Source organism: Ursus maritimus, unplaced genomic scaffold (genome assembly GCF_017311325.1).
Source record: "Ursus maritimus isolate PB19 unplaced genomic scaffold, ASM1731132v1 scaffold_12, whole genome shotgun sequence".
Taxonomy (NCBI): domain Eukaryota; kingdom Metazoa; phylum Chordata; class Mammalia; order Carnivora; family Ursidae; genus Ursus; species Ursus maritimus.
Window position 1 is genome coordinate 8760421 of NW_024423564.1, and position 13809 is coordinate 8774229.

Below are 13809 nucleotides of genomic sequence, written 5' to 3' on the forward strand. Positions count from 1 at the left end.
TCTAAAATGACAGATGAACAGAACCATGAAGTAACTTAACAGTTGATGTCTTACTGGCTGGTAACTTCTTTGTACGTCCGAAGGCAGAACAAACATTTCATAAGACACTGAAGAGCAAGTAATCCAGTCTGGAGCAGTGGACTATTGAAGAACAACCCAACACAATGGCAACATATTTTCCTAACACTTAAACCTTCCAAAAATTTAATCTTTAAAAGGTCTTGTTACTATATTTAAAAAGAATGTAGCAGTGCTTTAAAAATAATATTCCTTTAAAAAATATCATTACCTTTTACTTAGAATTATTTCAGACTTACAAAAAATAATGTAAAGAATTCCATGATCTCTTTACCAGATTCTCCAAATGTTAACATTTTATCTTCTTTGCTTGATCACATACTTCTTGACAGATAGTGGATATAAACATTTTTCCCCTGAATTATTTGAGAGTAAGTAGCAGATGCAACTCCCCTTACCCCTACGTACTTCAGGTGTTTTCTAAAAACAAGAATGTGTCTCATAACCACAGTATACTTATCAAAATCAGGAAATTAGTATAACTCAAATTCATCTACGGACCTTATTCAAATTGACTAGTATCCCACTAATGTCCTTTACCGCACAAGAAAAAAAAATTTTTTCCTGGCCCAGGATCTGATCTTGGATCTCACAACTGTAGTGTGTTGTTATGTTTCTTTAGTCTTTAATCTGGGATAAGTTCTTGGTCTTTCTTTGTCTTTCATGACACAGGGTACCATTTTAAATTGAGAGTGATTATCACTGTTCTGTTCTGCTATGTCTCTGTTCTTCGTTCTTTTTATTTTCTTCATCCCTAAGAGAGGCCTTTCCTTCAGGCCTTTTCTTATTGACACAGCAATATCACATTCGAGATACCATATGCCATGGCGTGAGAACATGTGTCCTGCCCCCTCCCCCTGACCACAAACACCCCTTGTCCCCCACAATGCCCAGCAGAAATGCTCCCTCTCATATATCACAGGCAGATGTTCAGAAAGAAGTTCACTCTCTGGATTCACTGGAACTCATTCTCTGCTTCCTTTTCACCTAAGGAAAAAGAAAAGTTACAGTCTTTTGCTATAATATAACAATGATGGCTTATATCTTCCACATTAGTATATATTCAATTGTTTCCTAATCAGGAAAGGGCTGTGAATTAAATTTAACCTGGTAGAGAAAAGGGCAGCTAGACTGGTTTACTTCCTTCCTGCCCATCATCACGGAATACTCACGTGACTTCCCCAGAAGCTGTAACCAGACCTAACCAGTCCCAAGTCTCCAACTAGGGAGGGAAGGCAGGATCGTCTTCCCATCCTTAAAAAAGAGAAGCAGAAATCAATCTGTCAGAGGGATCTCTGGGGAGCCACTTCCCATGTGCCTTCCCTGTCTACCTTCGTCACCTAGGAAAGCACTGCTCCAAAGAGCAGCATCTCCATGGACCACTTGGCCTCAGCAAATTAAACCACAGAAGCTGGGGAAAGTGACCGGTTATGAACTTGGAAGACTTTATCTTCAACTCCCACTTCCCCAGACATTGCAAAATATTTAAATAAGATAGGAAAACTAAGTTGAGCTAAAGCCATATTGCCCTTTTTCTTTCCCCCATTGTGTGGGTTTCTATAGAGCAAACCATAAAAAACACATACTTGATCATTACTAAAGAAATTGGTGGCTAGCCACACTTGCTGTGTGTAAATTGAATAGCTATTTGCTTATTTAGAATATTCAAAGAGCATCAAGGTGGAGCAAGGTGGTCTGGACTGAGCGCTGACCTGTCCTTCCCCTTCAATACTCTACCTTCCAACCAGCTCTCCATCCTGGCAAGTGGTCAGAGTCCTGGGCAAAAGCCTACCGGGATGGGAGTCAGCAGTTCCTTCGGAAAGAACTCCTCTCTGGGGCAATAACAAAGGAGTACTTCCAAAAGGGGACCAAAAACCTCCAGATAAGCCCCTGGAATGTTCCATTGCACCAGGGAGTCAGCAGTTTTAAGTGCATGTTTTTTTCTCTGCATCACTTCATTCAAGAGAACAAACATTCAACAGAACCTGGAAGGAAACAGAGCAAAACAGGAATAGTGGTAATATATCTGGTTAGTGGGTAACTGATGTGTGGTTTCTTTGTGGTTTCTCTATTTTTTATTTTCTTCAACTAATGTGTAAGATTTTTATCACCATATTCTTTTTTTAAGTGAGTTAAGGCATTAATAAGAACCTATTACATTGCGCTAAGCACGGGAGTTATGAAAATGAACACTGCTGTTGTGTCCATAGGAGTTCAGGGCTGAGCAAACGAAACAGTCTCAAAACATACAACGCCACTCCAGTATGCTCCTACTGTGACAGATGGACATCCAAAGTGAAAGAGAATTCAGAGTAGGGTATTCACCCAAGTAATTCCTAAGTCTTCAGTTCTTTGGGGTTCTGGAGCTCAGTCATTTTACATAAAGGCCCCTTATTGGCCTCCTTTAACTTAAGAGTCACTAATCTGAGTTTGAAACATCTACAAACCCTGCAGGGGACAACAGATTCATTCTGTTGCTATTGGTGATGTCAAGGAAGAAAATTGTTTCTTCTACCCTCTTAGGTTCGGTAGTGAAGGGCTGCAAATTAAACTGACAAAATACAGGTTAGCATGGGCAAAAAACACATTTAATGACCTGTTTACGCAAGGGCGTTTAGAAGGAAATGTGACTCAAGAAAGGGCTTATATGCCATCTTCATTGGAAATGGGAGAGGCAGGAGACACTTCTGGGAGAACTAATGACTTGTTAGAAGGTTGGGGAGAAAGGGAACTTATGGAAAAACAAATGACTTCTTTGGAAAGAGAAATGGGCCTTGGGGAATAGATGGGAGATTTGCAAGGTCTGTGATGTCTGTCTGAGAAGAGAAATTAGAGCTGCTCTTGGGGACGGGTTTATGGCAATTGAGTTCTTTTGGGATTCTCTGTTTTTAGGTAGATAAGGCATTCAGGAATTCATATGGTTTCAGCTCAAAATAATTTTTATGCCACAGTGGCTTATTCTGGACCCCTTCGGTGAGAAAGAAAAAGCACGTGGGGCCAGACAAAACGGGCTTGAATCCCAGTTATGTCACTAGTTCTGTGGCGTTAGGTAAGTCACTTCAATTCTTTAAGCACTAAATAGGAATAAGACTTCCATTTGAGATTTAGAAGTAATGTACTTACAAAGTACTGATACAAAGAACGGCCGTCAGGGGGCAGATCCCATTGTGGCCATTGTAATCGTTGTTATTTTAAGGCATGATCCTTTCCCTCAGAGAGCTTGCCCTCTGGTTGAGAAGGGAAGATTCGTGTTATTAAAAAGATAGTTTCCAAGACAATGTGATCCAAAGACCAAATGGGTGATCTGAAGCAAAGGCTGTGGGTTTCAGAGAAAGCCCCGGGGGTTTCCGTCCTATGCATGGTCAGCTTGGCTCTTCCTCACCCCTGCACATCGGATTCTCACTGAGTAACCCTGCTTTATACGCTTGCCCGTGGATTCTTGCTCTGTGAGTTTATTACTGAAAATACCTGGCACCCTGCCCGCACCTGCTTCTCTGCAAGTATTCAGTACAGGTTTGTACGCTGACTCTTTGATCCCGACAAAGAGAAGGACTCTTTGCCTTGATTACAGCCCTCCATCCAGGCACCATCTCAGGCGTGGGGAGTGACAGCCGCGTTATGAGTGGCCTCTTAGCAAACGAATATGGATTCTTAATTCCAAAACCAATTTCCAAATGCATTCTAGAAGGGCACACAGAAATGAAGGCTGCTTCACAGAGTTAACACTGCTCACTTCCAGCTGATGGCAGGAGACAGAGACACAGGGCAGCCTAATGAGAACTGATCAGGATATTCTGCTTGGCGATAATAGCAAATGTAAAACAGTGAAACCTCGGACTCCCCTTCTGGTTGCTGTCGGATTTGTGTAATAAACCTGCACACACACACACACGTGCACACGTATAGATCTGTAAAATTCAATTCCCCAGAGCATCTGACCAAGCCCGTGCCCACTCTCTTGTTTTTAATAATAATATTTTCCATTTAATCTCTCAGAATTTTTGGAGGTTTTGTCCATTCAAACTCAAAGGGGAAAAATTAGCATTTAGATAGGATTGCACCAGCATTAAAATCAATTGAAATGGAAACGGGGATCGTGGGAGGGTGGAGACGCCTGGAATTTTTTTCCATAGGATGATTCTGACATGACATCCAGGGTACCCAGTGACTCCCTTTCCCTGTGTCAGCGATAATCTGTATTCACTCAGATTTGTCCCCGGTGCCTCATCCTTACACATCTTCCTCTCCACGTTTTTTTTGGGAATCACCTCGCTCATAACAGAGCCTCTGCCAAAGCTCCTGCTCTTCCTTCTGGGGGATGAATTGATGCAAAGGAGACACAGGTGTATGGTTCTTTCTGTCCAGGACATAGAACCATGCAATGCCGCTTGCTTGCCCAGAGATGTGAAATACTCTGGATTCTTGGCTTTGCCCCCCCACCCCACCCTGGCCTCCACAGCCACACCCACTTGTCACCGTCACACCCTGAACTTTCCGGAGCTCCCAAATGAATTCTTCCCATAGCCTCCCGCACTCAGAGAAATGCGTTAGAGGCCCTCAGCAAGCCTTGGACTTGAGCAGAAAGGACCCCAAGGAAGGAACCTGGAAGTCACAGCCAGCAAGGCGTCCCCTTACTGACTACAGGGGTTCTTTAGTAGGAGGAGGGTTCACAGAGAAGCCCTAAGCTTGTATAGGATTCTTGTGTGCACAGAACAGACCCACGTCCTAATTTACCTAGAAGATTGCTCTCTGCTGCCGGTCTGGGGATAGTTTCAGGATCCGTCCACAGCATTCAGAAGTTCCTGTAATTGCTGGTTGCTGGTGGTGAATTCTCAAAACACAGACTGACAATTGCATTTACGGAGCTATATTCAGAGTGCTTGTTGCCCTCGGAGCTTCTGATGAACCAGACTCATATTCTTTTTCCTTTCACCTTTTACTGCTGCTCTCCTGGACCCCACAGCCCACAGGAGTGAGGCCCATTCAGTGCTGATGTCTTGTGTGTAGTGGGAGTTTTCCTGTCTCGCAAACCCACGTGTCAAACAGCACGCATTCCTCCCAGTTGCTCATCAATATTTCCTTCCTTACTGTGCGCCCCCCTGTTCCCCTGCCCCCTGTGTTCACTGCCCCTCCGCCGCCTTCCCACTGCCTATTTCCATTCCAGCCTCTGTGTCTGTCCCTGACCTGTTTCTTTCTCTCTCTCTCCACCTGGGAGCGTTAACCTCTGATTCTTCTCTCCTCCAGGAAGATGATTTGAACGGGATCCATATTGTGGCCTTTGCAGAGAGGAGTGACCCAGGTAGGAAATCCCCAATCTGTCCCTTGCCACCTTAAGCAAGATCTGACTTCTCCCTTTTGCCAGCCCTCATTCCTTGCTCTTGCCTCACTTCCTGTCTGCAAGGCCTCTGCAAGATATTGGGCACCCCCTGGTGGTTGCTGGTTAGGTATGACTCCGCTGTCAGTTGTGCACAGGCTAAGACCAGAAATGTGGATGGATCAGAACCTCATTCTAGCCTGCTTAGCTGTCCAAGCTAGGAAGAAGCACTGAGTACTGGGGGGATATAAAAACACCATAACTTTACAGGGTATGTGTGTGTGTGTGTGAGAGAGAGAGAGAGAGAGAGAGAACTTCTGTCCACATTAAAAGTTTATTTAACAGTATTGTGGTCTAGCCTACATAAATAGCAATCCTACATTACAATTACAACCAACGTATGCTTTGGTTTGTAAAATACGGTGTGTGCTTGGGACACTTAATAGAAAATATTCCCTCAAATAGTGACACCTGGACAAAACTAGCCGTTAATTTCTAAAGTGCAAAATAACCCTATAAATGGATGAGTAGCTCTGTTTTATTTTGGAACCTGGATGACTTTTTCCTGGCCTCAATCTTTTTAGCATCGGTGGAGAGGAAAGTGCAGGAAAAATCAATATTGGTGGCCAGTAAAATGCCAGGTCCCTTTGGCAATGCTCTGTGACAGAAAGGGTCCCCAAAGGGAAAGCATAAGTGGGCATTCTGAGGTGCGTACGGGGAGACCGGGCACGATCGAGACCGCACACGTAGAAGGCAAGGAACTTCACTTACGATGGCTCAGGGGCCAGGCCTTGGGCCATGAGGTGCCTGGCCGGGGTCCCCACACCTGACAGCGCCGAGAACCACAAGCACCAAAGCCGCCTGAGGCTGAGTGTAACATGACCTTCGGAAACCCATAATTTCACGGAGCTCGGAGGCGAGCGTGAAGACAGCAGCAGGGTTAGGACCCGCTGGCCCGGGGAACGCAGCACTGTGGTGTTTGCCTGAGATCTCCTGTACACTCATAGGGACAGACAAGGAATCTTCAAGAAGTTGAGCACACTTCCTGAGAGGGCACGAGGAGTTAATGGTAGGTCATGAAGGAGCCCTAGGCGGTCTTGGTCATCAGTACGTACCTGGGCCTTGCACAGCACCGTGACGCATAGTAGGTACTCCATAAACAGCTGTCGGGAGGTGGTCAGATAAGGGGATGACTGACCAAGACTGAACCCCAACACTTCACCGCCGCACCCATTTTTGTTGTTGTTAATACATTATCAGCCTCCATTGTTCTTACAGACAGAAACCTAAATGCTGTTATCATACAGTTTTTAAACTTGAGAGAGAATCCACACGTGACAGTATTCACCTTTTTAAAGTGTGCGAATCGGTGGTAATTTTAGTATATTCACACAGTTGTGCACTACCTAACCCCAGAACATTTTCATCACCTCAAAAGGAAACCCCATGCCCATTGGCAGTCACTCCCATTTCCCCCCCTCCCCCAGCCCCTGGCAGCCACTAGTCTACTTTCTATCTCTATGGATTTGATTATTGTGGACATTTCATGTCAATGGAATTATGTAATCGGTGGCCTTTTGTGCCTGGCCCCTTTCACTTAGCATAATGTGTTCAAGGTTCCCCCATTATGTTGTGTGTATCAGTAATTCACTCCGTTTTAGGGCCAAACAGTGTTCCATTGTATCAAAACCAAATTGATGCTCCAAATTATCTGAAGGGTTCCTCCTCTTTTGTTTTTATTAACATTTTTGAATGCTCATTGATGTCTCAGTTTTCCCATCATTGACTTGCAGAGTTGGCAAAACTCTTCAAGGATATCTACCCTTTGTCTGAAAAAAAAAAAAAAATGCCAGTATGGTTCTAGCAGTTTCTGGCCACCCCTGTGTCCCCTCAGGGGAAAATAGCGAAGGAAGCCAATTGCCCAGGGTTTACAAGCTACAATCAAACAGAGTCGGATCCCTGGTGTTGTGTGAACAGAGATGAAATTGCCATCAGCAGCAGACTGCTGGCCAGACCCCAGCGGGCTTCCTCCCTCGGCCCCACCTGCCCCCTTCCAGGATTGTGGGGAAGCCTGTCTGGCTCTCTGGAACAATGGAACAAAGAGGCCTCCAAGAAGTTGCAGGAACCTGTTTGACGGAGATTGCTGCCGCAATGAATCGAGCCCCTGAAACTACTTCCACCTCCTCCCTGCACAAATATCCTTGGGCCTGAAGCTGTGTCTTTCCCCAGAGGAGCCCAAGCTGGGGCTTGTTCCTGGGAAGCTGCAAGAAACGCACTGAAGGGGGGGGGGGGGCAGGGCGTGGGGGATTGAAGCATATTTTTTCATCCAGGGAGGGCCTGGCCCACTTGGGGCTAGGAAAGGGAAAGGCTTTTCTAGCTGCAGCTAGTCACTCATTACCCGAAGGTCACTGATGTGTGACCCGGGGCGGAGGGGCCTGGCTGCAAGACGAGGAATTTCATTCCCGCCCAGACAGCGGTTCCTCATATACCTTTGCTCTTCCTACTAAGCTGGACGTGGTCGAGTGCCCCAACCAGACCCCTGCTCACTGGCCAAACAAAGAAGGTTATCTATCCGGGAAGTCCTTACAGCTCTCCTTAAAGAGCTAACAGTCTTGAGGAACTGTGCTGTACGGAGAGGATCTCACTTGGTCCCTAAAGCCACACTGTGATAAGTGCATGATTATTACCATCCCAGCTCAGAGGAGAAAAGTGGGTCTTCGAGGTTAAAGGGCCCAAATCGCTTGCTAGGATTCACATTCCAGCAGGCGTTCTTGACCTCTGAGCTCGCCCTGATGATGATGAAGATGGTGATGGTCACTTTATGCTGATCCAACAGAACCCCATGAGGGTGCTGCTGGTTGATTCCCATTTCCAAGTGAGGAGACTGAGGCCAAGACAGGGGGACCTGCTGGGGGAAAGCAGAGCAGGAACGAAGCTGAGGGTGGTCGGGCTTCCTTCACGGTGGCACCGGGCCTTGCTGCAGACGTGTGGGCCCCTCCCAGTTACTACCCCTGGCACCCTCCTCCGCTGATCCTTCAGCCCGCCCTCCTTCCTCTCTGCTGCCCTTCACCACCCCCTCCACCGTGTGAAAGACCCAGAGAAGTTCAATGGCGTACTCGAGATCACGTGGCTAGGGCGCACAGCGGACCCACGAGCTTAGATCTCTTGCGGGCTCTTCTGGGCACAGTGCCGCTGAGCACAGCACCTGTCCGGCTGCCGGGCCCCAGGCCGGCTCTGAACATGCGCAGCGATGCTGCNAGATCGCGGGAAGTGAGAACAGGGGGCAGCCACCTGGAGGCTTGAGAGCCAATTAAGGGAGAGAAGTCAGCCGTCCTCCCTGCTGTCCACTGACGTTCCCAGATTTGGAATACAGTGACTATCCGAGTGACCTGAGTCGCCTGAGGGCGCTTCTCCGAGCTGTTCCGACACTGCCAGCTGCGAGCTTGCTCCCCAGGCTGCACTGTCTGCTCTCGGGGCCCGGAAAGGACGGGTCCGGCGCTCTGCTCTTGCCCCAGGCCCTGCGAGCTGCTCGGTCTTCCTTCTCCAGAGCCTCTCCGGCTCCTGCGCTCAGGATGCCCCCCGGAGCCACTGTTTGACAGGTTTGAAAATGAACACCTCTCCTCTGCCGTCTCCAGATGTGCCTGCATCAGGCTGACATCTTCTTCATAACACCTGCTGAAAGGTTCGCAGAGCGGCGTTTCTACATGAGCGCATGCTGGATGGATATCCTCCAAGGGCCCAGGGAGTATTAGCACTAACAAGCTGGAAAAGCAAGGACAGGCGGCTGTGTGCGCGCGCGGACTGGCCCTGGAATGAACGTCTCCAAGCCCGGTTCCAACCGGATTGCAACCACCCGGGGTTCTTGGAAAATGTTTTTGAGATCAATTGTCTCAAGTAGGAGTGCTGACTGCTTATTCGACCTTCCCGATGTAAATCTGGTTTATCAAATTTAACGTTTTTGGTTCTTGCTGAGTGCTACCAGAGCATGTGATCTTCACAAGCACCTTACTAGGTACCATCCTTACGGTCTCCCCCCATGTACAGATGAGGAAACAGAGGTATGGAGAAGTTAAATAATGTCACCAGGTCACATAGCTACTAAGTGGTGGAACTGGGATTCAAACCCAGGCTCCCAGCCCCTAGGCTGCACCCCGAGATACACACTTCTCTCCCAGACCCGGCCCTGGCTCCTGACAGGGCTGTGGCCTGCCTGGAACTGGTCCCCCAGGACTTGGTGTGGCCTCATTCCCACCAGATCCTCCCTGCTTGGGAAGGAGGAGAGCATAATCACCGGTTTCCCCTCCCACAGAGATGTGATTCCCAGAGGCCTCTTGCTTGCCGTGGGAAACCTGGCTCCACACGAGCCCTCAGCCCTGCGTCATGGGACTTCAGGTTCCAAGCCCATGTGGCAGGGAGGGAGTCGTGGTTCTCACAGCACCAGGTCCCTCTTCTTTATTTAGGTCGATCTCTGAGACTCTAGTCACTTAGGGACCTCACTGAGTTAACCGACCCAGCACAGTGTGGCCAGGAGGAGGAAGGGGTGGGGGGGAGCTCCGTCCTCTGGAGGATGTTGCCCCTGCACTGCCTTCTTGAACCCCTTGCCTTCCTCCTATGGAAGCTTTCACACTCGGCTCACAGATCTCAAGCACAACCTTGAGGAAGGAAGATGGCAACAGCTTTGGTAGGAATACCAAGACCTCAGAGGGACAGTGATTGTGGATATGGTTCTGGATGTGCAGACCAAAGAACTGAGTTAGATTCCTGGCTCTGCCACTTGCTCCCACACGGGGCTGGGCAAGCCCCATACTCTCCCTGGGTCTCAACTGCACCCTCTTTAAAATGGAAATAAGAAAATCTTCCTGACTCCATCGGGACTAGAGGTGAAGATTAAAAGCACTGACTAGTCCTGTAATTTTGGTGGCTAAATAATTGCTAACCCCCAAATCACAGAATAATATTTCCTCCCTTTTTTAAAATCTAGCTTTTTGAAAAAAATTATGGACTCTTCCTTCTGAAAGATACTTGGCCACAATTTTAGAAGGCCTCTAAGCTTAGTGCATCACTGATACAAGGAAACATTTATCCATTTCAAATGCATCCGTTCATTCATGCAGTTGCAATTGTGGCCTCATCTTGGTCTTTACACTGAATTACAAAAGTGAAATATGACTTCCTGCCCTGCCTTCCTGGTCAAAAAGGGAGAACCCACAGTGACTGTTTCCCTTTTCCAAGACACCTGCCTGGACACCTGTTTTACAAAGAAACAGAAGCTCTCACTAAGAGGAATTGAACTCATAACTTGCAATTTCAGGAGCTAAATACCTGGGACACCTGTTTAGCTGCCTTAACACAGCTTTCCCAGATGCGGGAGATTCCGTTCCAGCAGGTCCGCGTCCAAGGCTGGGACTACAAGGGGATAGAATGTATCGGGCTTGTGAACCTTGAATCAGGAACATCCAAGTTAGCTTAAAGACTTTAAAACAAAGGAATTAAACCTTGCTCTAACCCACATATTGGGGCAAGGTTCTCATAGTCACACCTGCTGGCAAGGCCACCCCTGAGGCCTTCAGTCACAGAATCATGAGCAGGGGCCAGAAGGAACCGCCCCATGACATACTATCTCCTGGCGTAACTTCCTATGAACCTGTCTTCTTTACCGCGTGGGGCCAAGACTGTATCAAATACACCGCTTGTGCCCAGATCATTGTACTTATTACCTGCGCCCTGAATGGAGAGATGAATGGCCAGGTTCCTTGTATTCAGGCAGAAGAATCCAGATCATTTAGGGATGATGGCTAAAGCTTATTCTGTGCCAGGCACCGTCTCAGGGACTTAGAGGTCCTAACTCATGTAACCTATAACCCCCTTATGAAATAGGTATTTTTATTATCATCATCCCAATTATATTATGGAGGAGGAACCAAGACTTAAATAACTCGCCCGAAGTCACACTCGGAGTGGCAGACCCAGGGTTTGGACCAAGGATGTTTGCCCCGCGTGTCTGTGTGTTTACGCATCATGCTGGGCTGCCTCCCTCTGTTTTGCTCTTGAAAATATCCAGGGATGCGGAAGGATTATGTCCATTATGGAATTTGTGATTCTGAAAGTCGAAAAGCTGTCCTTGGATCTGGATGAGGTTTCTCTTGCTTTCATGTCAACCTCATTTATCGATTTAGTCTGTGAATGTTTTCTTGAGTTTTCCTTACTCCTCTGTAGATGCAAAAACTTTTTGTATTCCTAAAATTAAGCACTAAGCCAAAATCTCAATTTCTCTTGTTTATGTAAAAACTGCCACCCATTTGATTTTTCCAGCAGAACCCAATTTTTATTCCCTTAGTCTTTTCATTTTTTATAAAGATTTTATTTATTTATTTATTTGACAGAGAGAGAGAGAGCCAGCAAGAGAGGGAACACAAGCAGGGGGAGTGGGAGAGGAAGAAGCAGGCTCCCAGCGAGAAGCCTGATGTGGGGCTTGACCCCAGACCACCAGGATCACGCCCTGAGCTGAAGGCAGATGCTTAACGACTGCGCCACCCAGGCGCCCCATCAGTCTTTTCATTTTTATCTCCAAACCTGCTCTCACGTGTAGAGTAGAAAAGGTTTTTGTATGTAGCATTCCTGCTCGTTAATTCCAACCCTCTGTGGGGCTTTCCATCAGAAACCTAAGCGCTGTCATGCATGTTCAGCTGTAGTACTGATGACGCCTTTGTCCCTTTACAATGTGGTGCCTAGATGGCTTCTCCCCTCCCTTTACACAAGTCTGTTTTTTGCACCTCAGATTTATTTTCTATGTGAATCAGGGTCTGTCTTTGAATTTTATCCTCTTTGTGAATTTCTGATTTGTCAAGTTCACTTTTAAATTCGGTTCTCACCTACCAGAGTACTTCCTCTGGCTACTGAAAGCAGTCATGCAAAGTGTTTTGGAGAATTCTCCATTGTGGGCTGTGTATTATGATACGCAACCCCCAGATTCCCTGTTCTTACACAGTTCTCTGCCCAGAGAAGGGGGATCCACAGTGTTCAGACAGCAGGGGCCAGTGGCACTCTGGAGGGGCTCGATCTTCTCAGCCACTCCTACAAGCAGCAGAATTAATATCCCCCAAACCCGACCCCACCCAATCCCCACAATGATGATGAACCCTGAAGCGTGTGGTCCTATTCACTTCAGGGGTCTGTTGTACATGGTGATTCATGATATACAGGTTTCCCTCCCTCTCACAACTTTCTCATTAAGTCATTTTGCTCTTACAAAGTGCCTATATTTATAAGTACCTGTTTTTGCTGATGAAAAGAAGTCCAAAGAGGATTTTTGATTTTATGACATGTTATTGCTTCTTTACTATACAACATTTTGGTTCCTAGGAACGTTCTACTTTTGGATATCAGGGGAAACCTGTAATTCAGAAATAGATGGAAAAATCACGCAGCCAGAGGTCATCTCTGCAGGAAGGGGCTGTGGCCTCTGCTTTCCAGGTAGCAAGGCCCGTGGGGCCCCAGCCTGGATCGTACAGTTAGCAGTCCGAGTTAACGACACTGGAAGTGACTACACCCACTCAGAGCAAAACCGCCAAGGATGGCATGCATTTTGCCCAGAATGTATAGGAGATGAGGAAGTGCAGAGAAAAACTTTTACCCAGGGGCCCCAAGTAGCCAAACAAAGGCTAGAGCTCTCAGGGAGAGGAGAGACTTGTTAAACAGAAGGGCTCAAAGTGGCTGGGACCTCAGGCAAAAGAAGAAACCTTTACAACGACGGAAGGGCAATTGCCGGACGGAATTCCGAGGCAGGTGGGGAGCAGGTGGTAGAGAAGGTATGCATTTCAGGCCACGTGTTCCACCAGTCCAGAAACCAAACCTGTATTGTATCCAGTGGGAACTGGGTCTGCTCATGGATGGCTCCCCACCCTCACCCCACTGTCCCTAAAAGTTTGGTGTCTCGCGGCTTCCCAGGCATAGATGGGTGGGAGATACATCTGGTCGGAGTGGGCTGTGGTTCCTTGTGGCCTCTAGCCCTTGTTCCTTGTTCCCAGGAGGTCACCACTGGTCCTGTCCATCCCAGCTGTGGCTTCATCCATGTTCCTCAGAGCCACAGAGAACCGGTGGGGCCTCCTGACAGACTTTTCCGTCCCCATGCTCCTGCACCAAGGGGTTCTCCAAGAAATTCTGGGGCCTTTCCATTTCCCAGAGTTTCATTCCGAAACAAAGCATGGGTGCCCTATGCACTGAGGTCCCCTGGAACTATGGAGTTTCTGTGTGTGGACGCACGTGCACACACTGGCTTGCATCTGTGCGCCCGCGTGCACACACACGCACACACGCACACACACGTACACACAGGCCCAGAGCTTCTTCTCAGGGACTTCCCAGAATCTAACGCTTTGTTTCTAGTTGGCAGTGGGGTGGGGATGTTGAGGGTTTAG

At 47.5% G+C, this 13809-nt stretch overlaps 1 protein-coding gene across 1 annotated transcript in view; it reads left to right on the forward strand.

Annotated features, from left to right (window-relative positions):
• CASQ2 (calsequestrin 2) overlaps window positions 1–13809 on the forward strand; it is a 61396-nt gene that overhangs the window by 41450 nt on the left and 6137 nt on the right. Inside the window, exon 8 of the mRNA XM_008697736.1 lies at window positions 5323–5377. Within this exon, the coding sequence (XP_008695958.1) occupies window positions 5323–5377 (55 nt within the window). The remainder of the gene's footprint in view (window positions 1–5322; window positions 5378–13809) is intronic.